The sequence below is a fragment of the Papio anubis genome, chromosome 4, assembly GCF_008728515.1.
Source record: "Papio anubis isolate 15944 chromosome 4, Panubis1.0, whole genome shotgun sequence".
In the NCBI taxonomy this organism is placed as follows: Eukaryota; Metazoa; Chordata; class Mammalia; order Primates; family Cercopithecidae; genus Papio; species Papio anubis.
In genome coordinates, this window is record NC_044979.1 from 167248155 (window position 1) to 167275607 (window position 27453).

The following is a 27453-nucleotide window of genomic DNA, read 5'->3' on the forward strand; positions in this document are numbered from 1 at the left end:
GACAGCCTCCACAGCAAAGAATTGTCTGGCCCAAAATGTCCATAGTGCCCAGATTCGACGCCCTGCATTAGGAAGACACAAATACTCTTAAATATCACAGAGTTAAATTTCTTACCCCTGTTCTAGGAGAGATGATGTTCTTGGTGGGAGCATCTTCTTGGCTTCAACACATTCTTTTCTCCATGAGAGATGATGCCAGAAGAGGGACAGAACAGGCCCTGTAAAGTATGGGAGCATCTTCTTGGCTTCAACACATTCTTTTCTCCATGGGAGATGATGCCAGAAGAGGGACAGAATAGGGCCCTGTAAAGTATGGGGCCCAGGGCCTGGCACCCCCTGTTCAGGTGTGAGGACTGTCCTAGGAAGGCACCACCCAGGCATCATCATTGACCGTCTCAAAAGAAAAGTAATTCACTGTCCCAAAGCAGCGCTCTTGTGTCTGTGGGCGGCTCCCTTGGCAAGTTTACAATGAACTGAACTCGGCCAAACTTCCTGGAACCCAGAGAAACTTCAGCCTTGGGCAAAGGCCGTTTGGCCAGCATTTGCACTGTTTATGCAACCGTTTAGAATATACGAATTATCTGGAAACTACTACTAAATATAACACGCAAAACTGCAAATATGTATACTTCCTAGAGAATGATAAAAAAATGTGAATTGTGTTTTCTCTGATAGAGGATGCATTAGAGTCTGAGGGTCTAAATAACATAAATAATAAATAAGTAAATAAATAGATAGTAGTGTCCTCCAAACGAGGCTGGAATAGCTTCTATTGTTGTTTCACGCTGGACTTGAATTAAGTCTGAGTATTTTACCATGCTCAGTCCGAAATACTGGGCTGGACGTGGTGGCTTATGTCTGTAATCCCAGCACTTTGGGAGGCCGAGGTGGGCAGACGGCTGGCTTGAGCTCAGGAGTTTGAAACCAGCCTGGGCAACATGGTAAAACCCCATCTCTACCCAAAATACAAAAATCAGCCAGGTGTGGTGGCACATGCCTGTGGTCCCAGGTACTTGGGAGGCTGAGGCAGCAGGATGACTTTTGAACCCAGGAGGTCGAGGCTGCAGTGAGATATGATCGTGCCACTGCACTCCAGCCTGCACTCAAAAATCAAATAAACAACCCCTTCGCCCCGGACAAAAGTAGTTTGTACTATTTTCTCATTTCATCATATGTTTTTGAAATATTTCCCTTGAAAAGTAAGTCATATTTATCATTCCTGTTGTATGGAGACATCACAAATTATTTCACCATTCTACGCTCCTTGAGTGTTGTGGCCTTGGGGCCAGGCAAAAACGCAGGAGATGCCTAGAAGCCAACTAGTTGCCGTTTTGGTTATCTGTAGGGTTGTAGCGTTGCCAAACAGGAAAAATATAAAAAGAATACCGAATTCTGCCAACCAAATAAGAAACTCTGTGCTAAGGACTAAAACAACTGCAGGGGAAGAAAAGGTGAGGCCAGGGATTGAGGTGTAGCGACTTTCTATGCCCTCAGAAAATTAAAAAACAAGACAAAAAAAAAAAAAGAAAACTACAAAAGCATCCATCTTGGGCCGTCCTAATTTCTGAGTAACAAATGAGATGCTGTGGCGAAAGTCAGTCATAACCAATGACATTTCTAGACAAAGTGACGTCAGATTTTCAAGGCGTACCTTGTTTACATCATTTTGCCAATTTCGCGTCCTGCAACCGTCGGGCCACGCCCCCGTGAAAAAAAGGCTGTGTTTTTTCCACATTTCGGGGTTCTGGACCTTTCCCGGCTGCGGGGCGGGGGGAAGTCTGAGGCGCACGCGGCCCCCTTGGCCCCGCCCCCAGTCATTTCCTGCCACTCGCGTCCCGAGGCTGCCGCAGGGGGCGGGCTGAGCGCGTGCGCTGTGACTGGTTTGGGGCCAGAGTGGGCGGGGCGCGGAGGTCCGGCCTATAAAGTAGTCGCGGTGCCGTGGTCCCGCTTTGCGGCGTAGTCTCCTGCAGCGTTTGCGGTCAGTCTCGCAATTCTCGGAAGCAGGACCGCGGCGTGGCCTAGCAAGTCATGGCGATGAAGGCCGTGTGCGTGTTGAAGGGCGACAGCCCAGTGCAGGGCACCATCAATTTCGAGCAGAAGGCAAGGGCCGGGGCGGAGGCTTGTTTGCGAGGCCGCTCCCGCCCGCTCGTCGCCCCGAGCACCTGCGCTAGGAGCGGGTCGCCAGCCAGGCCTCGGGACCGCCCTGGTCCCCCGCCCGGCCTCGGCCCGTGCCGCCCGGTCGGTGCCTTTGCCCCCAGCGGTGCGGTGCCCGCTAAGTGCTGAGTCATCGGGCGGGCCCGGGTGCGGGGTGTGGGACCGAGGCCGCCGCGGGGCTGGGCCTGCGCGTGGCGGGAGCGCGGGGAGGGATTGCCGCGGGGGCGGGCGTGGGCGTGCTGCCCTCCGGGGTCCGTGGGCCGTCGCCGCGGGCTCTGTCGTGGTGCTTGGAGCAGCTGTGCTCCCTTGCTTGGCTGTGTTCTCGTTCCTGAGGGTCCCGTGGACACCGAGTGGCGCAGTGACAGGCCCGGCCCGGGGATGGCGACTGCGCCTGGGCCCGCCTGGTGTCTTAGCATCCCTCTCCGCGTTCCGGCTTCAGCGCTCTGGGTCAGGGAGTCTCCGCTTTTGTACAGCTCTAAGGCTAAGTATGGTTTTTATATTTTTAAAAGACTTTGGTAAAAAAAAAATACGCAACAGAGACCGTTTGTGTGACACTTTGCAGGAGTTTGTTGGCCTCTGTTCTAGGTCATGGTTGGGCTGCAAGGGCAGAGAAGGTAGCCTTGAATAGAGGTCCTTTTCCTCCTCCTAAGCTCCGAGAGCCAGAGTTTTAACTGACCGTTTTGGGGACTTTCGAGGGCAATGATTCTTAACTTTGGGTGCACAGTTAGCTTATTTGAAGATCTTACTAAAAATACACCAGAGCCCAACCTCAGACCAATTACATCAAAACCTGTCCTAGCGCAGGTGATTATTGCTGTTTTTTAAGTTTCCAAATGTGATTTTGATGTGCACCTACGATTGAGGACTGTTGTTTGAGGACAATGGGTGGGGTTTGGGATTTGGAAATTGGAAGACCTGAAGTTTCCATTACACCGAATTGGTACTTAGTAACTCTTGTCGGAGCATTTCTTAAGCCAAATTTTCTGTGAAGTGGCTTTAAAATTGCTCTGCCAGTAGGCACGTTGCTAAGATGGTCAGAGACAAACTTCTGAACGACTCTTGTAAAATGTACAGAAATATTTTCATAACTATTATCAGTAAAACTGCAAAACGTGTTGCAAGGAAGGTGCTTGTGATAACACTGTCCCCAGAGCTTTAGTGAAGTTACCAATTGGTGGAAAATTGTCTCGTACTCGGCTTAAAAGTCATGAGACAATATTTATCATATGAATGAGATTGTCTTTAAAGGGGTTTATGGAAAGGTGAGAGGACAGGAAGTTAGTCTGTGCAAGTGTCTGAAATGTATATGAGGGAGATACGAGTTTAGCTTTTTTCTTTAATACGTCTCCAGATTTTCTGGAAAAGGTTCTTTGGCATTTGACTCCATTTTGCTGTTTCATTTGTCAGACTTTGTTTTGTCCCTCTTTACTTATTCCCACATAATTCACTAGTACTAGTGTTGTGTTTTGTTTCTGAGACCGAGTCTCGCTCTCTTGCCCAGGCTGGAGTGCAGTGGCGCGATCTCGGCTCACTGCAACCTCCGCTTCCTGGGTTCAAGCAATTCTCCTGCCTCAGGCTCCCGGGTAGCTGGGATTACAGGCGCGTGCCACCACGCCCAGCTAATTTTTTGTCTTTTAGTAGAGACCGGGTTTCACCATGTTGGCCAGGATGGTCACGATCTCTTGACCTCGTGATCCACCCGCCTCGGCTTCCCAGAGTGGTGGGATTACAGGCGTGAGCCACTGCGCCTGGCCACCAGTACTAGTCTTAAGACGCCTCTGTGGAATTCCTTCTCCCTGGCCTTTGAGAATCCATGCATGAACCCAGGTTTCTGTCATTTTCCACCTTCCCTGAGCAGCGTGCATAGTTCCTTCTTTTAAGCGCCTGACTTCGTTTTGGTTGGTGCCCCTTGTACCTGAGAAAGAGCCTTGGATAGTGGAGCATTCCAGCTTTCCAGATATGCAGAGATAATAAATTGGCTATAAACTACCTGGCGTGGCCTATTCCGTGTTTAAAATCTTAGACTCGTGGCTAGTTTTTACAAATCAGAATTTTTCACCTAATAGTCCAGTTTTCCTAGCTTCTCTTGAAGAATTGTTGGAGATCTCTTCATACTGAGCCTTCATTAGCCCAGGACAGTACTGCTGGAGCTTTCCAGGCCTGTGTTACTCACTTGAGTTCACAGCCTGGTCCCTGTAGGGTTGTACCTAAGCACAGCTACTTACATGTTCCCAATGTATTACCCGTTAAATGGAGGTTTGAAAGAACCTCCTCTTTTTGGCCCTGTGCTCTTGATAACACAGCATATTTGAGGGACAACTTTCACATTTGAGTTTTTCCAAAATTAGAGGTTGTAGAAGAGTCACAGTGTCTATTCTGAAAAAGAAAAGAATTTTAAAAGGCCGCAATTGCCAGAATCCTTCGTTTGAGCAGTGGTATTTTCCAGTGGAAAGTCATGTCTTAAGGGTTAATGCCCCTTAACTGTTGTCCCTGTTTGAAAACCAAGCTAAAAACAAGAGACACAAACATGTATGACGGTGTGGTGTGGATGCTGTGTTTATTTTAGTCCTGAGATCTACTCGTAACGTCCTTGATTTCTGTATGTAGCCACGGAGCACCATTACCTGTCACCATTGCCTGAATGGCGATACTGCTTGCTTTCTTTTTGGTAGAGTGGAAAGGTTATCTAGGTTTCAGTGCTTGAAAAGATTTCAGAAAACAGTAGTACCTCTGGTTAGACTAGAATCAGTCCTCTCCTGAGGGCAGTGGAATAGGATATTTTCTGACTGCTAATTAAAAATACCTATGATAGCCGGACGCGGTGGCTCACGCCTGTAATCCCAGCAGTTTGGGAGGCCGAAGGGGCGGATCACGAGGTCATGAGATCGAGACCATCCTGGCTAACACGGTGAAACCCCGTCTCTGCTAAAAATACAAAAAATTAACTGGGCGTGGTGGTGGTGGGCGCCTGTAGTCCCAGCTACTCAGGAGGCTGAGGCAGGAGAATGGCATGAACCTGGGAGGCGGAGCTTGCAGTGAGCCGAGATCATGCCACTGCTCTTTGGCCTGGGCGAGAGAGCTAGACTCCATCTCAAAAAAAAAAAAAAAAAAAAAAAACTTTGATGGAAACTTAAAAACACACACTGAGTGGGGAGTGGAGAGCAGGGGTCCTAGGGTAGCCTGTTGGACGTTTCCAGGGTGCCTTTTTCTTTGTTTTAAAGTGTGTATGCCGTATGGAAGAGTGTCTATATGGAGAAGCAGCAAGGGGCTAAAGAGCGTATGATGAGACATACACCTTTTGGGTTAAAAAGGCTGAGGCAGGAGAATGGCGTGAACCCGGGAGGTGGAGCTTGCAGTGAGCCGAGATCGCGCCACTGCCCTCCAGCCTGGGTGACAGAGCGAGACTCTGTCTCAAAACAAACCAAAAAGGTTTACATGTACATGTATATTCAACATGTACAAATATGACCTATTCAAGTGTTTACTAAATAGGTACTTATATTACGTATTTACTGTAATAGTCAAACCCTATGAAGTATCTAACTCTGACGTGTAGGTACTCACTTTGCTTACCACTCTATTTGGTGCTTTTTATGTTATTTAATCACGAAGCCTGGCCACAGGGCGCTTGTGCATTGAGTGTGGGAACAAGATTACCATCTCCCTTTTGAGGACACAGGCCTAGAGCAGTTAAGCAGCTTGCTGGAGGTTCCCTGGCTAGAAAGTGGTCGGCCTGGGATTTGGACACAGATTTTTCCACTCCCAAGTCTGGCTTCTTTTTACTTTACTGTGAGGGGTAAAGGTAAATCAGCCATTTTCTTTGTTCAGAAACTCTCTCCAACTTTGCACTTTTCTTTGATTAAAGGAAAGTAATGGACCAGTGAAGGTGTGGGGAAGCATTACAGGATTGACTGAAGGCCTGCATGGATTCCACGTTCATCAGTTTGGAGATAATACACAAGGTGGGTGTTGTGCTGTGCTGGTGACCCATACTTGTTCAACCTAGTTAGATAAACAGTAGAGTAGCCCCTAAATGTTAAAACTCCTCAGCTTGTTTTTGTTTTTGAGACAGGGTCTTGCTCTGTCACCCAGGCTGGAGTGCAGTGGTGCTGTGCGATCATGGCTCACCTTAGCCTCGGCCTCCCAGGCTCCAGTGATCCTCATGCCTTGGCCTGTAGCTGGGACTACAGGCATACGCCACCACGCCTGGCTACTTTTTGTATTTTTTTCTAGCCATGGGGTTTCATATTGTCCAGGCTAGTCTTGAACTGCTGGGCTCAAGTGGTTTATCCTCCTGCACCTCCCAAAGTGCTGGGATTACAGGTGTGAGCCACTGTGCCTGGCAAAACCCTCAACTTTTCTTTTAAAAAAGAGGTCAACTTTATTGTGTAAACACTGTGCTAAAATGGCAGAAACTAGGACCATATCTTGGTTTTTGTAATAATGCCAGCAGAGTATACACAAGAAGAAAAGTAACTGCACTAGATTGTGAAGACTGGGGTGGACCTGCTTCTTAATGCCCAGTGCCCTTTGTCTTAAGATTTGGTGTAGTATATCTTTAGAAACCAAAAAAAAAAAAAGTGAAGTTAAAATAACTTTGAAGATCAACCTTAAGATTAGCCACAAAACTGGTTTTTGTCACCTAGGTGTGGAAAAGAAAGGGAAAGAGTTGATGTTTTTTGTCTTATGGCATCATTGTAGAAGAGGATTTTTTTTTTTTTTTTTTGGAGACAAGTCTTACTCTGTTGCCCAGGCTGGAGTGCAGTGGCGCCATCTTGGCTCGCTACAAGCTGTGCCTCCTGGGTTCACGCCATTCTCTTGCCTCAGCCTCCTGAGTAGCTGGGACTACAGGCGCCGCCACCACGCCTGGTTAATTTTTTTGTTTTTTTAGTAGAGATGGGGTTTCACTGTGTTAGCCAAGATGGTCTTGATCTCCTGACCTCGTGATCCACCCATCTCGGCCTCCCAAAGTGCTGGGATTACAGGCATGAGCCACTGTGCCCAGCCAGAAGAAACTGTTTTTTAAAGAAGGCAATAGGAAATAACTTGGGTTCTTAACTTTTGTAATGATCCCAGGGGTTTGAGCTGGGGGTTGAGGGTGGGTGCCTCAAGCGAAGGGGCTGCATTCGTTTGCATAATGTCATGTAAGAGTAGCTCCACACCGCAAACACTGGCTCCTTAGTGGGACAGAAGTAGGATACAACCTGGAGATGGAATGCAGAGGATCACTGGTACTTTGGAATATGCTTAAAAATTTTTTTTAGTATTTTTAAAAAATCAGGCAGCCCCTGAACCTGAGTAGGTTCAGAGAAACTGCCAAGTTTTATATTCTTTTTTTTTTTTTTTTTTTTTTTTTTTGAGACGGAGTCTCGCTCTGTTGCCCAGGCTGGAGTGCGGTGGCGCGATCTCGGCTCACTGCAAGCTCCACCTCCCGGGTTCACGCCATTCTCCCGCCTCAGCCTCCGAGTAGCTGGGACTACAGGCGCCCGCCACCACGCCCGGCTAGTTTTTTGTATTTTTAGTAGAGACGGAGTTTCACCATGTTAGCCAGGATGGTCTCGATCTCCTGACCTCGTGATCCACCCGCCTCGGCCTCCCAAAGTGCTGGGATTACAGGCTTGAGCCACCGCGCCCGGCCTTATATTCTTAATTTGGGATTGGAAGCAAGTTAACAAAAGTTTATGAGTTAAATTGCATTTAGTGGTCTTTTGCCATATTTGAGTAATCTGAATTTTTTGTTTATAGGTTTCTTCTTAAATTAACTTTATTCATCTTGCTAATTTAGTTTCAAATAGTGATTTGTAGTGATCAGATTTGATCCGTTTCTGTAATTGCTGAAATTCCCCAAGTTGATTTTTGGCTTCCCGCCTCTGGTTTGGGAGGTGATTGCGCTGCTGCTTCCTGTAACTTGCCTGCCTTTCTCCCTGTGTGGGACTCCTGGGGGTGAGAGGACTGCTGAAGGCAGCCGTGTTACGAAAGGGCCTCCTGTGCTGTCGAGGTTGTGCTCTGTGAATGTCATCCCGTGGCGCACAGGAGCACCTTCTACACAGGGTACAGTCGGAATGCCGCCCCCTGGAGTTGTGCAAGGCAGCAGCCTTGGCCCTTGCACATAAGATGCTGTTGAATATTCTGCCTGCACCAAGTAAAGGGCACAGGTAGAACTGCTTGGCAGTATGTTGCTGGGGAGATGAGTTTTTTGTAGTTAAAGTGTACTACATTCTTACAAATTTGGATCTTAACCATGGGATTTTAATGATAGAAAAACTGTTGAAGATGAGCCTGGTCCCTTATTGTACAGTGAAGAAGCCGAAGCCCAGAGAAGGGTGTTCACTTTACGAGTGTCAGATAGTAGTTAGAACTTGCTTTTTTTTTTGAGACGCAGCCTTGCTCTGTTGCCTAGGCTGGAGTACAGTGGTGCAATCTCAGCTTACTGCAATCTCTGCCTCCCAGGTTCAAGCGATTCTCCTGCCTCTGCCTATCAAGTAGCTGGGACTACAAGTGCACACCACCATGCCTAGCTAATTTTTGTATTTTCCAGTAGAGACAGGGTTTTGCCATGTTGGCCAGGCTGGTCTCAAACTCCTGACCTCAGATGATTCACCCACCTCAGCTTCCCAAAGTGCTGGGATTCCAGGTGTTAGCCACCATGCCCGGCCATAGACTTGTTTCTGTTCCCTTCTCACCATGCCTGTACCAAGGTGTTGCTTATCCCAGAAGTTGTGATGCAGGTCCCCGCTCTCTCCATGGGAAGTTTTAGCAGTGTTTCTTTTTAGAATGTATTTGGGAACTTTAATTCATAATTTAGCTTTTTTTTTTTTCTTTTTCTTGTAAATAGGCTGTACCAGTGCAGGTCCTCACTTTAATCCTCTATCCAGACAACACGGTGGGCCAAAGGATGAAGAGAGGTAACAAGATGCTTAACTCTTGTAATAATGGCGATAGCTTTCTGGAGTTCATATGGTATACTACTTGTAAATATGTGCTAAGATAATTCCGTGTTCTCCCCCACCTTTGTTTTTGAACTTGCTGACTCATCTAAACCCCTGCTCCCAAATGCTGGAATGCTTTTACTTCCTGGGCTTAAAGGAATTGACAAATGGGGACACTTAAAACGATTTGGTTTTGTAGCATTTATTGAATATAGAACTAATACAGGTGCCAAAGGGGAACTTATACAGGAAATGTCATGAGTAACAGTACTGTCAACCACTAGCAGAATCAATCATCGTGAAACATAGGAAGCGTCTGTAGATAAAAAAAATTGATATTGAAAACTAGTCGAGACTCCATTTGTATGTGTATGTTTTCTGAAAGCCTTTCAGGAAAATACTAAATCTAAGGACAAGATTTTTATATCAGAGGCCTTGGGACATAGCTTTGTTAGCTATGCCAATAATTAACAGGCATAACTCAGTAACTGAGAGTTTACCCTTTGGTACTTCTGAAATGAGGTGCACCCCCATCTTTCTTCCCAGAGCATGAGTTTGTAGACTTGAAGCCTTGTTTGAAGAGCTGTGTTTAGAATGCCTAGCTACTTGTTTGCAAATTTGTGTTTACTCAGTCAAGTTTTAATTTAGCTCATGAACTACCTTGATGTTTAGTGGAGTCAGCCCTAATCCATCTGATGCTTTTCCATTATTAGGCATGTTGGAGACCTGGGCAATGTGACTGCTGGCAAAGATGGTGTGGCCAATGTGTCTTTCGAAGATTCTGTGATCTCACTCTCAGGAGACCATTCCATCATTGGCCGCACATTGGTGGTGAGTTTTCATAAAAGGATATACATAAAACTTCGTCTAACATACAGTCATGTATCTCTTCACTTTATGATTGTTAGTCGTGGTTTCTAGAGATCCAGATAAATTGTACTTGCAGTTCAAATTAGGAAAAGCAATTTTATTGGACAATTATGGTGAAAATCAATTATTTTATCTAGGTCAGTTAAGAACACTGTTCTGCTAAGATGCAGTAGAAAGCAGGTTACATTTGACCATATTAGATCTGAGTTTGGAAAACAGAGTAGTCTTTAGTTTTAAAATGGCCAGATTTTCTTGCCAGGATTGGGTTTCTCACGTGTTAAACAGAACATTTTGTTAAGTTTAAAACCTGGGATGGACTTCAGTATTCATGGTCATCCAGGACTGCAGGTTATCATGACTTGTTTAACTTGTGGGAAGCTGTTGCCCCAAGTTATTCTGGGGAATGCATCTGGTTCATGCAAAACACCAGGTAGACTGGCTCTCTTTTACCTCCCTTGAGGGCATTAACATTCATTAGTCACTTCCATTCAGTTAACCCTTTTATTTTTAAGGTTTTCTTGAGCCATGGTTGTAAAGCAGAAAAACTGTTTACAAAGGTTTGTTGAACAAAATTCAAAATACTGTTGCTAAAGTATTAAGGGTTTTTAGGATTATGTCTTATTTATAGGCCTGTCATTCATTTGGTATGAAATTTTGAGCGTTACTCACTTTCACTTTCCTTTTTTCCCAAAGCAATTAAATTGCCAAAGAGTGACTGCTGAACTACAGTTACTGTAACTTATCATGGAGGACTAAGGGTAGTGTGTGGTGGTCTACAACATAGTTATTTGGGTTTTTAGTATTTCATTTAGAGATAGCAACACTTACCTAATGTTTAAAGGTAGTGTCTTTGCAACACCAAGAAAAAGCTTTGAATAGTAGTTTTTACTTTTAAACTACTAAGTATTAGTATATCTACTAGGATTAATGTTATTTTTCTAGTATTATGAGGTTCTTAAACATCTTTTGGGTATTGTTGGGAGGAGGTAGTGATTACTTGACAGCCCAAAGTTATCTTCTTACAATTTTTTACAGGTCCATGAAAAAGCAGATGACTTGGGCAAAGGTGGAAATGAAGAAAGTAAAAAGACAGGAAACGCTGGAGGTCGTCTGGCTTGTGGTGTAATTGGGATCGCCCAATAAACATTCCCTTGGATGTAGTCTGAGGCCCATTAACTCATCTGTTATCCTGCTAGCTGTAGAAATGTATCTTGATAAACATTAAACACTGTAATCTTAAAAGTGTAATTGTGTGACGTTTGCTTAGTACCTGTAATGAGAAACTGGTTGATGATCACTTGGAAGATTTGTATAGTTTTATAAAACTCAATTAAAATGTCTGTTTCAATGACCTGTATTTTGCCAGACTTAATCACAGATGGGTATTAAACTTGTCAGAATTTCTTCAATTCTCATTCAAGCCTGTGAATAAAAACCCTGTATGGCACTCATTTTGAGCCTATTAAAAGAATCCAAGTTCAAACTAAATTAGCTCTGATACTTATTTATATAAACAGCTTCAGTGGAACAGATTTAGTAATACTAACAGTGATAGCATTTTACTTTGAAAGTGTTTTGAGATCATCAAAATGCATACTTTTAAAACAGCAGGTCTTTTAGCTAATACGAACACAACTCTGCTTAGACAACAGGCTGTCCTTTGAAAGCTTTAGGGAAATGTTCTTGCTTAGTCATTTTAGCATTTTGATTCACAAAGCACTTCATTTTAAAAAGACATTATGGTGTAAGAGAGCCATTTGATAACTTTTAGTGAGTTTAAAAGGCAAGTTACAGCCTCAGCTAGCTAATAAGATTATCTACCTGCCAGAATGGCACAAATTGTACATTCAAGGGTGGACGTTGGCACAACCTACTTAACAGATTAGCCCTTTAAAGAAATCTATAGCATTGGAAGATAGATAGAACCAAGGAAATGTTTGACTGTGGGTTCTGGCTGTTTATTAATTTACACACCGAATTAGTGAAATGAGTCACTTTCTCTCAATGTATTTACGTACCTGAGAGAGAATGCTTTTAAATGTTAACCTAACTCAGGTTTGACTATTCAATTGGAAATTGTAAATTGTAGAATATTTCTGATAAACCATGAATAAGTGACAATCTGTTCATAAATACGTACTTTATCAAATGTAGGAGAGGAAAAGCTAAATTGGGAAGACAAATCTGTAGTGTTTCCAAAGTGTTAAAATTATGTTAAAGAACAATATGCTTACAGTAAGTGGTTAAAACCACCATTCTTTAAATCTCGGTAATGTTTAAAAAACAGTATTTAACCCATTTCCCTAATGTAGTTTGTTGCCTATGTGGAATAACTCTAAGAATTAGAGACTCACGCCTTTCAAACTTCAAATATAATCACGCTACCAGTTAGGAGTAGTCATTTCATGTGCATATAGGATGCTCTTAATACTTTAAGTTGGAAATACAGGCTGTAAGTCCTTCAAGTCTGGATGTTGAGTAATCACGTTTTCTTCCAGAAGCCATTTGTTAGGACTTTTTTTTGGGCCAGTGTAAAATTAAGGACAAGTTTTATAATTTAAATTTACAGATACAACAATTTTCTCTCATTTTCTAAAGGCAGGAATATAAGGACATTGCCCTAGATATATTCTCCCCATCAAACCAAAGGCCTTGCTGCTGAGTATTATTTAAAAACCAGAGTAATAAAGCAGCTTTGCCTGAGGATGACGGCAAAGACAAAGTTAACTGCTAAGCATACTGAAACCAGGAGTTTAAAAAAGTAATTCAAAACAACTTGAAGGCCATAAATATTTGGATAGTGTGACATCAGGTCTTGGCACTGGATTTCCTGCAATTTCAGATAAAGGGTTGACTTGGCTTTGGATGTCTTCATGTAATTCTTGGATAACCTACAACAATTTTTTCTAGTTAACCCACCAACTTTAAGCAAAAGAAAAAAAGTGTATGTGGGGGAAAAGTTCAGTTTACCTCTGCCCAGCAGGGGAATTAAAAAACTGGTAAAGAAAGGCAATAGGCAAGGCTTATATAAGGAAACAATAGGTTGCACTGAAGTCCTCAAACACAACAAAAAGCTTTTAGGTTGCAAATGTTAACCTTGATTCTTTTACCCTTTTGAAAAATTCAGTGGGATGGTTGGAAAAAAAAAAGAAACAACACACACACACATGCAACCTTCTAACGTAATACCCAGGCAGTCAGATAATTTATAGTACAACATGTAACACTGGAATTAACTTTTCCCCCAGCAAAATCTTACAAATTAATTAGGGCAACATATACCACAAAGCCAATGGGGAAAAAAAAAAAAAAACCTCGATTGAATTGCAAACACAGCTTTTCAATTGACATTAAAACAACTAACCTTTACCTTATGACTGAAACACTAAAATTCAAAAGTATTACATATGAAAGTGAGAATAACTACATAAAATGTCGATTTTCATCAAATAAGTCTAATTTAGACTCCAATACAGTATTAACAGCTCAAACTTTGATGGTGAACAATCCTTTTCCACCTTAATGCAGTGTAGGAAGAATAGCACACATTAAAGTTTGTTACGAAAATAGAGTTTATTAAAAACATCCCTATTGTTTTGAGGAGCTTTCACCGTTACCTTGTCTTAAATTAAAAAAAAAAAAATAGAGAGCACTTCTAATTACGATTTGTAAACTTTTTAAAGTCAAAACTTTTAAAAAGTTACAGCAAAAAGGGTAATATTTATTCATATTTTCAGTATTTTTTGTTATTTTGTGGCTATTTTTAAATAGAAGGGAAGCAATCAAATTGCTTACAGTTCCCCACCAGCTGGCGCGGGGCTGCAGTACAGCGGGAGCGGATATAATACAGCATCTGTACACCTCAAGCTCTACACTCCAGGAAGTGTCACTGTCACATTTTCACGAATTCCAGTCTCTTAACGAGGAGCCTCTGCTGCTGAGCCAGAATCCTTTTCGGGTTCAACGGATGAGGTAGCCTCAGCAGGTAACTCTTCAGAAGGCTTTAGGACTGCAGCCTCAGACTCCCCCTTCTCAAGTTCTGAAGCAGTGTCTACATTTCCCACTTGGCTAATGGGAGGTTCAACGGTTTTGTTACCACCTGCCCTGTCTGTCACCTCAGGCTTTTCCTTTCCTCGTGCTTCTTCCTTCTCTCTACGAGACTCTCTATCTCTAGAATCTCTCTCTCTGTCTCGATGCCCACTAGAGCGTCTATTTCTCTCTTCCAAGTCTCTGTGCCTGTCCCGGTCAGGGCTCCTCCTTCCCCACTCTCTCCTGTCACGGTTACTATTATCTCTATCATCATTACGGTTCCCATACCGTTCCCGGTCATTTTCCACCCTATTTCCGAAAGATCTTCTTCCAAACCTTTCTTGGTCTCTACCTGAATTGAACTGCTGTCTGTTATCATTTCTAAACTGCTGTGGCTGCTGCTGTGTTGGTGGAGGCTGTTGTGACGGCGGCGGCTGCTGCTGCTGCTGCTGCTGCTGTTGCTGTTGCTGGGGCGGCTGCGGCTGCGGCTGCGGCGGCGGCTGCTGCTGCTGCTGCTGTTGTTGCGGCGGCTGTTGCCTTCCGTCTCTGTCTTCAGGACCCCCAGGGCCTGGCCCTGGGCCCCCGAGCCCTGGCATTCCACCAGGCCTAACGAACGGGCCATGTGGTGGGAAGGGACCTTTCATTCCATGAGGTGGGGGCATCGCAAAGCCCCCTGGTCCTGGCGGCGGGCCTCTGTGCATCATGTGCGGTGGCATGGGACGGGGCGGCATCAAAGGGAACCGCTGTAAGTGAGGTGGGGGCATTCCCGGAGGGCGCTGGAGTGGGATGAGACCGGGCCGGGCGCCAAGAAGACCAGTAGATGGTGCCTGAAGTCCAATTACAGGACCAGGGGCAACTCCTTGAGTGCCTAAAAGACGACAAAAATAAAAACGTCAACACCACGGAAGATGGCACTCCAGTTTCAGCTGTGTTCTGTGGAGCTTAAAGCAAAATCAAATTCAACCCACAATCTTCAAATTTCATACTGTGGGCCAGTCTACCCATCACAAACCCAGTGTGAGGCCTAGTAACAACCTAAGGCAAGCAACTGCAAAGAGATTTTTAAAGTATCTAATACAGGTAAGGGCCAGAATAAACTGGAAAATAAAATAGTAATGGTAATACCAATTTTCAAAGCCTATGTCAGAATCTCCTGTAGCTTTCATCAGAAGCTGTTTCCCACTCCAAATACATTTCAGAAACACAATGTGCTAAGTCCTCATGAGATGAACATTCACCATCAGTAACTATTCAAGCTAACTAAGCAGACTGCAGGGGCACACAGAAAACTTACACCCTAGGTCTTCTTACTACTAGAAAAAAATGAGGTCACTGACCTAGAAAACCCAGTAAAGAGGAAGATCTCTTTGATTCCATGCTACACTTAGTCCATATTATTAAAATGCCTCATGCAGTTACTATGCACTGTGCATCAATTAAACACTAATGTCTACAAAACAAAGATCCATACACAAACGTGAAGTTTATTGTTACAGTTCCTTTTTCAAGGCACAGCACAATATCTAACTTGCGAGGTCATCATGACCTGAATAATGCTCAATGTTCAGCTGTTTGCCTTCTATTCATTCTTTCTATTCATTCTTCCAAAGGTGGCAAGTCTGGTAAGGTTGGTGCGGCTGAACTAACAGTGACTTCGTGGGTTTTATTTTCCCATCTACATAAGGGTTTGCTCATACTGATATAAGAGTCACATAAGTTCAACAACCTATCTTTTTCTGCTTGGGGTTTACCACTTAGGTAACAAAAGCACTGGAATCTCTCAATTTATTCCTTTGCAAATATAAATATTACAAGACAAATACCATAATACTATGACTGAAAGGAGTTATTCTGATAATGGAAAATGTTCCAGATACTGTTAAGAATATGCTATTTACCCACGTGCTGCAGAAAGGTCTTTGGGCAAGTTATGGCAATGGTAAGAAAAATACTTGGGTGACACTGACAGAAAAATGACCAATACTTTAGTACTAGTTATTTTCTTTCTTCCCCAACATCATGTTATTTAGGTTTACAATTTGAATAAACTTCTTCCAACTTACTTCAGCAAATTTAGCAAAAGTCCTGTTTCTAGATTTTATGTACTAATAATTATATCATGCTAAACAAGAACTTCTACTTTAGTTTTTGCTACCCACAACGTGTTGTCCAATAGTACTTGTCACACTTTAGCACTAAAGTGGGCCTGAAAAGGTATGTAAACTAGTTTATAACTCTTTTAACATAAAAACTCAACAGCTTTGGTATTTACATAAACAAAAATATCGTCTTCTAAATGCCTAAAGAGGAATATATTATGTTCGGTGAAATATAATCTCGGACATGTGCCTCAGCATTCTGGCTTATAAAATGGGCATAGTAATAATACCTGCCACTTGTTGAGGTCAAATAGGATAAAACACTTAAGAGTGAGTTCAGTGTTTGGCTCCTGTAGCTGTGAAATTATTATTCTGCATATCTATTTAGAAAAGTAATAAATCCTAATACTAAACATTTGATTTTGCAAAAAATAAACACATTTTCCATTTCTGATAATTAAAATCTTAACTCCTCCTGCTTCTTCAACACCTGCCATAAACTCAAGTACTTTGGTAACTGGAAAAAACACATTGAGCTTTCACGTCAGGTCTAAAGTTGGGAAATGCTGACTACCATAGCAAAAACGCCAGAACCTGTGAAATGGATGTGGTGATGACTCTTCACAGGCTCTTTAGACTCTTTGGGAAAATCCCAGACAATGAACATGTACAGGACACCAGCTACACCTTATCTCAGATAGAAATAAAATATTCTTCACATCATCTGGGAAATATTTACTGAGTATATATCATACCCTGGGGTAAGAGAAACATACGTCCTTGCTTTCACTTTGTAAAGGAATAGTGTAGTTCCAACACCTGTGGAATTTAGTCCAAAACATAAAATGTATATGCCCAGGCACAGTCCTTTAATAGAGGGATCATTATACAGAAACACCTGAAACAAACAGAACTTTACTTTCCCATCACCTTTTATTAGGAAAGATCTGTTTTCCAGGACTAAAATGACCAAAGTTTACTGTTACAGAGGTCAGCGTAGCACATTCTGGTGCCTATCTATAGGTTCAAGTGGCCGTGCCAAATTTTAAAATAACACCAGAAAAACGGAAGACACAGTTTCAAAGCATCTTATTATAACAAGAGAATTTAGTTGAGATGAGTCTTCAAAAGGAGAGTGATTCCTGAAGGGCAATGGGAAGGTCCTACTCGTCATTGCCCCATGACTTGGCATCCTCAAGTATCTGACAGTGGCCAAAGGATGCAAAGCCATCTCAACTTACAGAGAGAAAATGGGCCCTGATGATAAAATACAAACCCCAGTCTGAAGGACCACATCTCTTAGGTACTTTACAGCATTCATTTGAGGGTATAAATTAACAGGGTTAAAATTTACAGTAATCATAAACCTCATATAAAAGCACAATTTTTATAAAGAATTGCCTATTTGATACATGTGGATATTTGTGTGGGATCTGCTTAAAACATTATACACTCAAATCCCTTCCCTTCTTCGTAAATAAAGCTAAAAAGATGTGGCCAGCTGGGTTTCCTTTTAAACCTTTGAGAGCCAACTAAATTGACAGATTTCTGATAGAATATGCCCATAGCCCCAGATGGCCTTCAGAGCACAAAAAACTTTTTTTTAATCTGTAGTTCCTTTTTTTCCCGTTTGCAGTGGACATGTAATGCTTTTATAATTAGGTATATTAAAAACACATTAGGTGGCAGAAGACTCTGGAAAGCATGCTAGCTAGGAACTCCTTGTTAGGAAAGCTGGCATTAGGCATAAACCATCGGAGTATATTGTGAGTCACCTAGGTGAAAAGGGCATTCAAAGCAATTATTCATTTCATCTGGAAATACGATGTGCGGTATCACCGACAAGTTTTCTAAAGTTATAAATGTTTAAAAACCCAATTCATTCACATTATGTATTAAATATCTGAATTATCTATTAAGTCATTTAATAGTCCTTTTCTCCAAAAAAGGGACAAACTTTGGTAGAAACGGACAAATTTCAATTTCTGTAGGAGATGGCACAAGCTAGCATGGTGGTATAGAGGTGGGACTCATAAAGCTGGTGTGTGCATCTGAGTGGCAGTCATTGGGGGTGTCTGAATTGGATCTCAAAGAAAAAGAGACAAGGCTAGTGAGTTAAAGAAGGACATTACTATCAAGACATTACTAGCAGCTTTTGAAAAGGCATAGCAAGGTAAAGCAGTGGTGTGTGTGGTTCAGAGAACCACAACAAAATGACTTTTGATGAAAACTAAGAAGAAAGGAGAAAATACAGACGAGGTTTAAAAGAGGTAAGTCAGGGCAATTCAGAGGCCCTATGTGCCATAGAGGAACCTGGACTTCGACCTCTAGTGGTGCAGAAAACCAAGGAATTTTTAGCAGGGATAAATGATTCTATGATGGTTTTTGATAGATGCTTCTGGCAAGTAGTGTACAGGATAGCCAAGAGGGGAATGCCATTTCGGAGAATCCAGCAGTGACAGCGATAATGACAAGAGACTGAAGTGAAAGAGAGGTGCTAGGGATGGAGGACACAGAAGACATTTAGTGGACAGGAAGGATGGGGTGAAAGCGATGAAGGAACACAGCTCTCTGCCTTAACTGAGCGGATGCAGCTGTCAACGCAAGATCAGAAGAGTGATGGTGTTAACTCCCCTGGAATACAGGTGAAACAAAAAAGGGCTCAGACCTGGGAAACAATTTTTTAATACAGCAAGGCGTTAGGGCAGACCAAACGAGTGTCAGCTCTAAGTGCCTGAATTCAAATTTGAGAAGTATAGAAAACACACTGAATTTAACTAAAAATAACCAAGAATCTATAAATATTTCCTATGATGATCCAAAAAAGTTGTTTTACAATTTTAAAAGGGGGTGGGGAGACACCATTGCCATCTACAGCAAAGATGCCTGAAATGGTGTGAAATAAAGAACAAGTACATTAAAGGGCTATAGGGGAGGTGGGAGAAAGGAAGGTTGATTTCATAGTTGGAGTCCAATGTGGACCCTGAAATCTCAGGAAAATGTGCATAAGGGATACAAAAAGCATATAAATGAATAGGGTGGCTTTCTGTCAAGGACCACAGAGTGTATGCAGTCAGGGAGACAGATATAAAACATAAAATGTATAACGTCTGATTTAAATACTGTGGGAGTGACCAACTGCATCAGTTGCAGAGGATGCAAAATTTCAGTGAGATCTTCACAGAAAGAGGAACGAGTCAGTTCCTCTACCTGTTTTGGTCAACAACCCTATCTTCCATTCTACCAGAGCCACCACCTCTAGGAGTCTAGATGTTTGATCACTAATAAAGTAATTTCATTACTTCCAAATTCCCAATTTCAAGTACCCTACTCTTTACCCGCTTCTCCTCTTTCCAGATTATTCTCTCCATATCTCCTTTCCTCAAACAATCTTCAATCCCACCAGGCTCATGCCCCCACCCCCGCCAAGGCCCTTCATGTTTTTATCTTCCTCCTTACCTGCTTTGGAGTCCATGGCTCTCCCTCACCATATCTGCCTGGAAAATCCCCAACACTGGTTTTAAATGCAACTCTTCTGCCTAATCTCCACCTGGACGTGAAGTATGCTGACCGCTCTCATTTCAAATTTTCCTAACTATAACCGAAGTGCACCCTTCATTCTGGCCAGTAATCTAACATTTTACTAGTCAATCCACATTCTCATGTCCTGGATGAGGACACATGTTCAAGTTTCTCCTTAATCCTGTCTCCTCTTAGTTGTTTTGTTTGGTAATTTTAGTAAGGTAAAATTCACACAGCCTGTAATTTACCCACATAAATGTACAATTCAATGGTTTTAGTGTATTCACAGAATTGGGCAACTATCACAATCAACTTTAGAACATTTTTATTACCCTAAAAGGAAATCCTGCAACCATAGGCCATCTGTTTCCCAGCTTTCCCCTCATCTGTCCTAGCCCCAAGCAACCACATAATGTTTTCTATCTCTGTGGGTTTGCCTATTAACATTTTGTATAAATGGAATCATAAAATATGTGGTCCTGTGTGACTGGCTTTTGCTTGGTGTATCTTCTCAAGGTTCATCCATGTTGCATGTTTAAGTCCTTCATTTTTTATTACTAATATTCCATTACATGAATATACCATATTTTAGTTACCCTAGTTTGCTTATCATTTTTTAAAAAAGGTCTTTAGAAAAAGACTTTTTCATCCACCCACATACCACCTAATCTACCAATTTACTTGCACGTGAATTCACATTAGTCCTACTGTCTGTGACTGTCTGTGCTCCAACGGTTACACCCACTGTTCGTATCCTGGATCTATCCCCTCTCACCTACATCACAATCTAGCACACAGCCCTTCTTGCTTGCACCAACATGTTCCCCTCTACTGGGCTTCCCAATGGTAAGTATGCCGTAGTTTTTGTCCATCTTTCAGAAACAAGAACAAAAATTAGAAACTCCCTCACCCTGCATCTCCTTTCAGGTGTCACCCCATTTTGTTGTTCTCCTCTATAGCAAATCTCCTGAGATGTTCAAAATCCTAATTGTATCCTTCATCTCCCATTCTCTGACGACCCTATATAACTGGGCTTTTGAACTCATCAATCCAATGAAAGCACTTTTCTCAAGGTCACCAGGAGCCTTCATTTTGCTAAAGCCAGCTGCCAAGTTGCAGCACTCTTTCTTCATCCATCAGTGTCATCTGATAATTCACCTCTCTCTCCCTCTTTCCTGCCTACAAACTATACTTGGCTTCCAGATTCTCTCCCTCTACATTTGTATCCTAGCCCACGGGCTGTATCTTCTCAGTATCCTTTGCTGCAGAATACAGTATAGATAGTGGTCAAAAGCTCAGGCTCCTGTTGGAGTGAGACTACCTCAAATTCTAACATTGCTACTTGTAGCTACATGACCCTCCTAAGGTTATTTCATCTCCAAGTGTTTCAGTTTCCCCATCTATAAAATGAAGATAACCCTGAGGGCTTCAAGGCTGAAATGATTAATAGATACAAACTGCTGAAGAGTTTCTGGCACGTGGAACTATGTCTTAGCTCTCAGCATCATATTCTTAGCTGCCAAATGCTGAAGAATTCTTGTCCTCAGACCTCTCACCACTTCTCTATTTACATTCTCTCCTTAGGTAATCTTACAGGCTCCTGTGGCTTTAATTATTATCTTTATCTGCTAAAGATGCCAGAATTTACATGTCTATTAGATGTTACCAGTAGTTCACCTGACCTCTGTACCTGGGTATCAAAGTTAGAATATCCAACATTTTAATTTGATAGGCTCCCCTCAAACCCACTTCTACAGATTTGCGCATCACAGGAATGGCAATTACATCTACCAGTTGCTCACATAAAAAACTTGAGTCACTCTTGACTCTCTTTCACATTTGTATTTAAATAATACGGCAATTCTGAAGGCTCTATCTTCAAAATATATTCAGACTCTAACCACTTATCACCTCCGCTGCACCAGCTCAACGTGGGCTAGCTCCCATCTCATCTGCTGCAACAGCATCAGAATGGGTCTCCTTTCCACTCTTACCATCTTCTAGAGTCTGTTTCTCTAACAGCCACAGTAATACTTTAAAAACGGTAAATCAGATCATGGCGTGGGTAAAAGACTACACCATTTCCACTGCACTCACGGCCTAGTGCTCAACAACCTTTTCTAAACTCATCTCCTGCCACTTTCTTCCCTTTGCTTTCCCTTCCCACTGTGGTCCTTCGACAATCCATACTCCATCTCAATTCAGGCCCTTTCCTTTGGTCCTCACTCTACATTCCTTTCCTCTATTTACATGAGGATATTCTCTTCATTACTGGTTCAGATGCCTTCCCTAGCAATCATATTTAAAATTGTACACATCCGTGTTACACCCTGAAATTGAATAACTGTCCTGTTTCACTCTCTTCACAGAAACATCTCCATGTTAAATTATTAGCCCAGGTCTGCGAAAATATAAACTCCAGAAAGACAGGTTTTGTTCATTCTGGTATTTCCAGTACCTAGAAGGGTGCCTGGCACACAATGGTTATTGACTAGATATTTATTGAACATACGAATGGTGTTTGCAGAGGTGATGACCGAACTCATCAAGGAGAAGATACCTCTCAGGGGATTAAGAATAGAGGCTACAAGGTCCAGGTCTTTTCCCAGGGTGGTAAGAATCTTTCCAGCATAAATCTAGGAGGACTTGAACTTTGAGAAAGGATGCAGTTTTCTTTCAATCTCCTTTTCTGTTCCTTGTTGCAGTTCCACTGTTTTGATTTGATCTCTACAGAATGAGTGTCACTGTAGCATTTTGCATGAACTCAAAATGAAATTTTCCCACATGAAGAAAAAGATGTATCAACCACTCTTATCTCTTTCATCAATGCCTGAAGATCCCTAAGCATATATCCCTAGGTATTTTTTAAACCATCAAGTATTTTCCTTTTTTCATTTCAGACCTGCAGAAAACTGAAATCACAGTACAACCAACATGTTATTCCTTTGCCTAGATTCACCAATAATATTTAGGCCTATTTATTCTGCAAACACTCCTAAGCTATTCTTATGGAAGGCACTATGTTCTGAGAGCTGGGGAAAATGGAAGAGTAAGGAGCTAATTTTCAAAGAATGAGAAAAAGCATCTTTCAGATCATATTATACATTAAGATTATATTTTAAAAATGATGCTTAGAATGTTAGCAAGAGATTCTTAAGAGAAATTTGAGTTTTCAATAATATATAGTGCAGATATACTGAGAAGTGGCTAATCTATTTTTGGCATAAGGGTACATTATGTTTTGATAACATCTAATACATGAAAAACAGAATTACAAGTGAAATTGGAGAATGATTATCTTTTTTAAATGCTTGGTTTCTTCAAAATAATGTACAGTAGGCTCTGTATGGTCAACTTCCTACAGATTTGCTTTTTGGAATTTCAGTTAGTATAATAATAATTACTAAGTATGTTACTATAATTGACAAAGTACGATAGCTATGAGTTAAAATTTCACTATCAGAGTCAAAACATTTGAAATCTAAAATTAACTTTCTATCACTGAATGAGATTATCTGTAGGCAATTTTATTTTCAATATTAGCTAGAAAAAAATCTTACCTGAAATTCTTTACAGCAATTAACTTTGTCTACCAAAATCAATCTAGAGCCCAGAGTTACTACCGCTCCCACCTTCCTCAAGATGTCCCTCAGAAAGATTTAAATTTAAGACATTCTTCAGACTTGCACTCTAGAGCAGTCTAGGAAGTGACAGCCCAGGAGAAGTGGAGACAATGTGTTAAAACATTTCAAGGTTTTCTGCAAGACCTTCTTCATGTTTCATTTGAAGTGCTTTGCCTTGTGAGAAACTATGGTGTGTTCACGTGTAAATTCATATCCATGCCAAATATTTGTTGTAGATTAATCACTATTTTGCATTATCCACGTATCCAATGAACAATGTTATATACTAAGTTGAAGGTACTGTAATTTGTATTTAAGAACCATTTCTACTATATAACACTAGTGGAATAACATAATACAGTAATTAGAGTACTAATTCAAATATTTTAAAGCTTTCAAAGAACACTTTTACAGGATAAGTAAACAGGCTTTTTGGGTACCAAATCAAATACCTGATATATCACTCTAGCTTATAATTTAAGGTAACCAAACATTAAAGTTCAAACAAAATTAAAACACAAAAATTGTTTTTTAAAAAATTACATATTATGTTAGTACTTTAAAAACTCTACTTCTTAGAATTTTCTTCAGGCTTCCTTTTAATGTCAGTGGCTAACTAGTGCATTACTAGTAGACTGGTGCTTTAATATTCTAATAAGTATTGCTAAAAATGAGCCATTAAAAAATCTAAAATTTTAGACAGAAACTGTGCAAAAAAAATCCAAACAAGTGAAATCACCAAATCAAATTCCAACTGATATTGGATATTGATATTGCTGGCAAAGTCACTCATCTTCTAGGCAGTTTCAGGGATCATAACGATAGTATAAAAACATTTATGCTTGTTTAAATATAATTCACAAACCAATTCTGTCCCCACAATTTCCTGAGGTGTCCAAATCTGGAATCACCAACTCAAATGCCTACTGAAGCCATGCCAGGACTGCAGTGCATCACACCACTGCCTAGTAATTCAGCCACAGGCCACCAACTTGTGACTCTGGCTTTAAAACCTTTGGTAACAAAAATTACAAGTAGGAAGTGATCTTACAAATACCCAATTCTTATTTATAAATTTTACCATCAGCTACAGTAGTGTGACAAAAACTGGCGGTAATCTCTTCATATTGATAATTAATGAATAAATATACTTGTCAAGAAAGAGGCTTTAATTTCCCATAAAAGGAATGAGTTCGACCTAGAACAGTTTTTGCTTGAGAAGAGATTTTGGATATACTGGTAACACAGTAGAGATAGGTAACACAAACAAACATTTTTTTGTGTATTCTTTTTTATTGTTTGGAACACCAAAGTAACCCAAACTTTACATTTACAATGAACTTTTTAATAAAAATAGGCTGTACATATTAGAGATACATGTTATACAAAAGGTTTTGAAAAGTAAACACAAACACTTAATACAGTAAAGAGAATGAACTGAATTGCTATCATTTTTAATATTCCTTTTCTCCTAAGTGACCAACAACTGTAGAATGTTATCTTTAGCTTTTATGAAACTCCCACCATGGTAGCTATTTTGGTGTGTGAGATTTCTTTAAAATCAAGTCATAATGAATTATTATTGTGCATCAAGTAATTTTATATTTTCAGATTATCAGTATTACTGAAAGAATCAAAATCTCTAAAAGTTGGTTTTATTCCCTCCCAATTCAGTAGTACAACTCAACTAATTACTCCCAAACTAACACCCACACTTAAGTCTGATGATACAAGCAAACCATCCTTAAGGCACCCACTGCCTCTTTCCAGTATAATCAGGCTTCACTACAGAATTTTCGGAGACCCACTGAACAACTCTGTGGCACCTACTACTTTAAAAATATTGCCACATTTCACAAATTTAGATCCAAGAACTCAGTTAAGTCTCACTCACTGGAAAAACTATAGCTATCTAGTAGGTGTGCTATTTATCACTAAACTGACATGTTTTCTCATTAAGCCAACTGATGGAACTTTAATATGTGTAAATTTATGATCTAATCTATCTTGAAAATATGTGAGGCAACCATGTCAAGATAAATTTTTTTTCCTAAAAAGTAGGCTGGATGCAGTCGCTCACGAGGTCAAGAGATCAAGACCATCCTGGCCAACATGGTGAAACCCCATCTCTACTAAAAATACAAAACTTAGCTGGGCATGGTGGCACACGCCTGTAGTCCCAGCTACTTGGAAGGCTGAGGCATGAGAATCGCTTGAACTCGGGAGGCGGAGGCTGCAGTGAGATGAGACTGCGCCACTGCACTCTAACCTGGCGACAGAGTGAGACTCGTCTCAAAAAGAAAGTTTGCTTCCTCTGTCTGCCAATACAACAGTTTAAAACGAATCACAGCTGAAGTAATATAATTTTAGAATTGCAAAAGATATTCTTCTCTAGGTGTTATAAATACCATTATGACATTTCTTACCTGTATAAGCACCTGCCATTCACTAAGTGCCTGTCCTACAGCAGGCCCCAAAGCAAGTGTTTTATATATGTTAGCCCATTAAATCATCATGACACCATTGTGTCTGTCATTTTTATCCCCCTTTACAGATGAGAAAACTGAAGTTTAGTATCAACTTCTAGACTCACAGTTTTCTGGGGAGCATAACAATTCCTTTTATTATCTTAAAACATTAGAACACCAAGAGGAAATACCAAAGCATCTTAGTTCTGGGATTCCATCACTTGATTATCCCAACCTAATTACTGATCCTTCAGTACTGCAATACTGCAGTGTGGTTACCACATTCCTTTATCAAAATGATAAAACTGGTTAGTCTTGGATGAACCCTTCTCAGCTTGCATACACATTTAAAACTCATTCCTCTATAAGGTCAAAATTCCTGTGATATTCTTTTCAAGACTGCTGACTGAAGGCACATGGAAGGCTTTCTTTCTCATGACTGGAACTAACCTGCTGCATTTCAGTTCAAAGTGCTTATTTTAACCAAACTGTTTTCACTTTTCTTACGTCAAATTCTAAACCCTTCTGGATTTAGAATAGCATTCAATTTAAAAATTTTGTTTTAGAATGAAGATAATCATCAGAGGTAAAATATGAACAGTCCTGCATTGAGAACCACCCACTCATGTAACAAATGTTCCCCCTCTCATGGGTCCATCTAGTGGGAGGAAGATGGACACGCAAACAGTATGTCAGGTGATGATAAACGCTACGACTGATTCAGAATTTAATTACTTTTCTAGCCATGCCTAGCTTACTATGTTTTTCCAAGCTCACCAACTTCTCATCTGTGTTTGGTTTCATATGTTGGACGCAGAGGTTAAATTGTATGTTCAGTAGTGATAAGAAATAACAGGCAGGGTCTTCAAGACCTAAATGTTAAATCACAGGCAAGCTACTTACTACTCTTCACGGTTGTTTGAAAGCAGTGGTTATTAAACTTCTGGAGTTCAAGAGATCTTTTCACTCATTCAATAAATGTATTAAGCCCAGTAAAAAACAGAAATGCAGCAATTGTGTAAATAGTTTCAGGTAGTCTAACATCCATGGACCTTAGACTAGGATTCATAATCACGGGTGTGTGTGTGTGTGTGTGGGCATGTGGGATGTGAAGAGAAGGGGTTGAATAGAAAACTATCCAGATTCTGTGATTCTTGTGCAATCATGTTAATATGGGGAAAAAAAAAAAAAAAAAAAGCATAACAAAACAGATGCAAACATGTTCCCTGGTTCCTAGTCCAATGCTCCTTGTATGATATGACTTCCATTGGAAGGTAGACCTCTTAAGCAACTTCCTCATTAAACAAATCATTTTCCATCATTATGGTAACTATACTCCTATATCACTTGTGATAAATTTTAATCCCAAATCCTCTTTTACCATTACCCAATCCGTGTACTAAGGGAAATAAAATCAAGGCTATTATCAGCCTAACCTTAGGCTAGGGGAGGGCAGAATACAGTATACCATTTAAAAGCAAATTATTTTTTATTATAAATGTAATACATGCAAAAAATAAAAAATTCCAACAGTACTGAATAGCATAGGTGAAAAGTAAAAGTCCTCCATTACAAACCAATGTCTCACAGTCCTACATCTCAGAAATAATCAATGGGTTCTTTCCTGAAACAACTCAGATGATGGAAGTAAACAGGCATATGCATTTACCTTTGAAAAATACTATGGGCTCACAGGACTAGAACACTGTAATACTCTCAAGATATTAACTTCCAATTAGGGGATTCAAGTGTTCATTAT

General features: G+C 41.1%; 2 protein-coding genes and 1 non-coding gene across 5 annotated transcripts in view; 2 read left to right on the forward strand and 1 right to left on the reverse strand.

The window, feature by feature from the left end:
* The first annotated feature begins 1860 nt into the window (after nucleotides 1-1860).
* Nucleotides 1861-11441, forward strand: SOD1 (superoxide dismutase 1). The gene is made up of 5 exons (XM_003895543.3): nucleotides 1861-2100; nucleotides 6020-6116; nucleotides 8990-9059; nucleotides 9797-9914; nucleotides 10989-11441. The coding sequence occupies exons 1-5, from the start codon at nucleotides 2029-2031 to the stop codon at nucleotides 11094-11096; spliced, it is 465 nt and encodes a 154-aa protein (XP_003895592.2). The 5' UTR covers nucleotides 1861-2028; the 3' UTR covers nucleotides 11097-11441.
* LOC116274830 lies at nucleotides 6533-6710 on the forward strand. The gene has a single exon (XR_004183595.1). It is a non-coding gene; the product is annotated as a small nucleolar RNA SNORA81 (small nucleolar RNA).
* Nucleotides 11442-13507: 2066 nt separating the features above from the next.
* The window catches only part of SCAF4 (SR-related CTD associated factor 4), a 62450-nt gene continuing 48504 nt past the window's right edge, over nucleotides 13508-27453 (reverse strand). For all 3 annotated transcript variants that reach the window (XM_003895540.4, XM_003895541.3, XM_009202369.3), the window contains exon 20: nucleotides 13508-14850. In XM_003895540.4, the coding sequence (XP_003895589.1) occupies nucleotides 13871-14850 (980 nt within the window). In that variant the 3' untranslated portion in view covers nucleotides 13508-13870. The remainder of the gene's footprint in view (nucleotides 14851-27453) is intronic.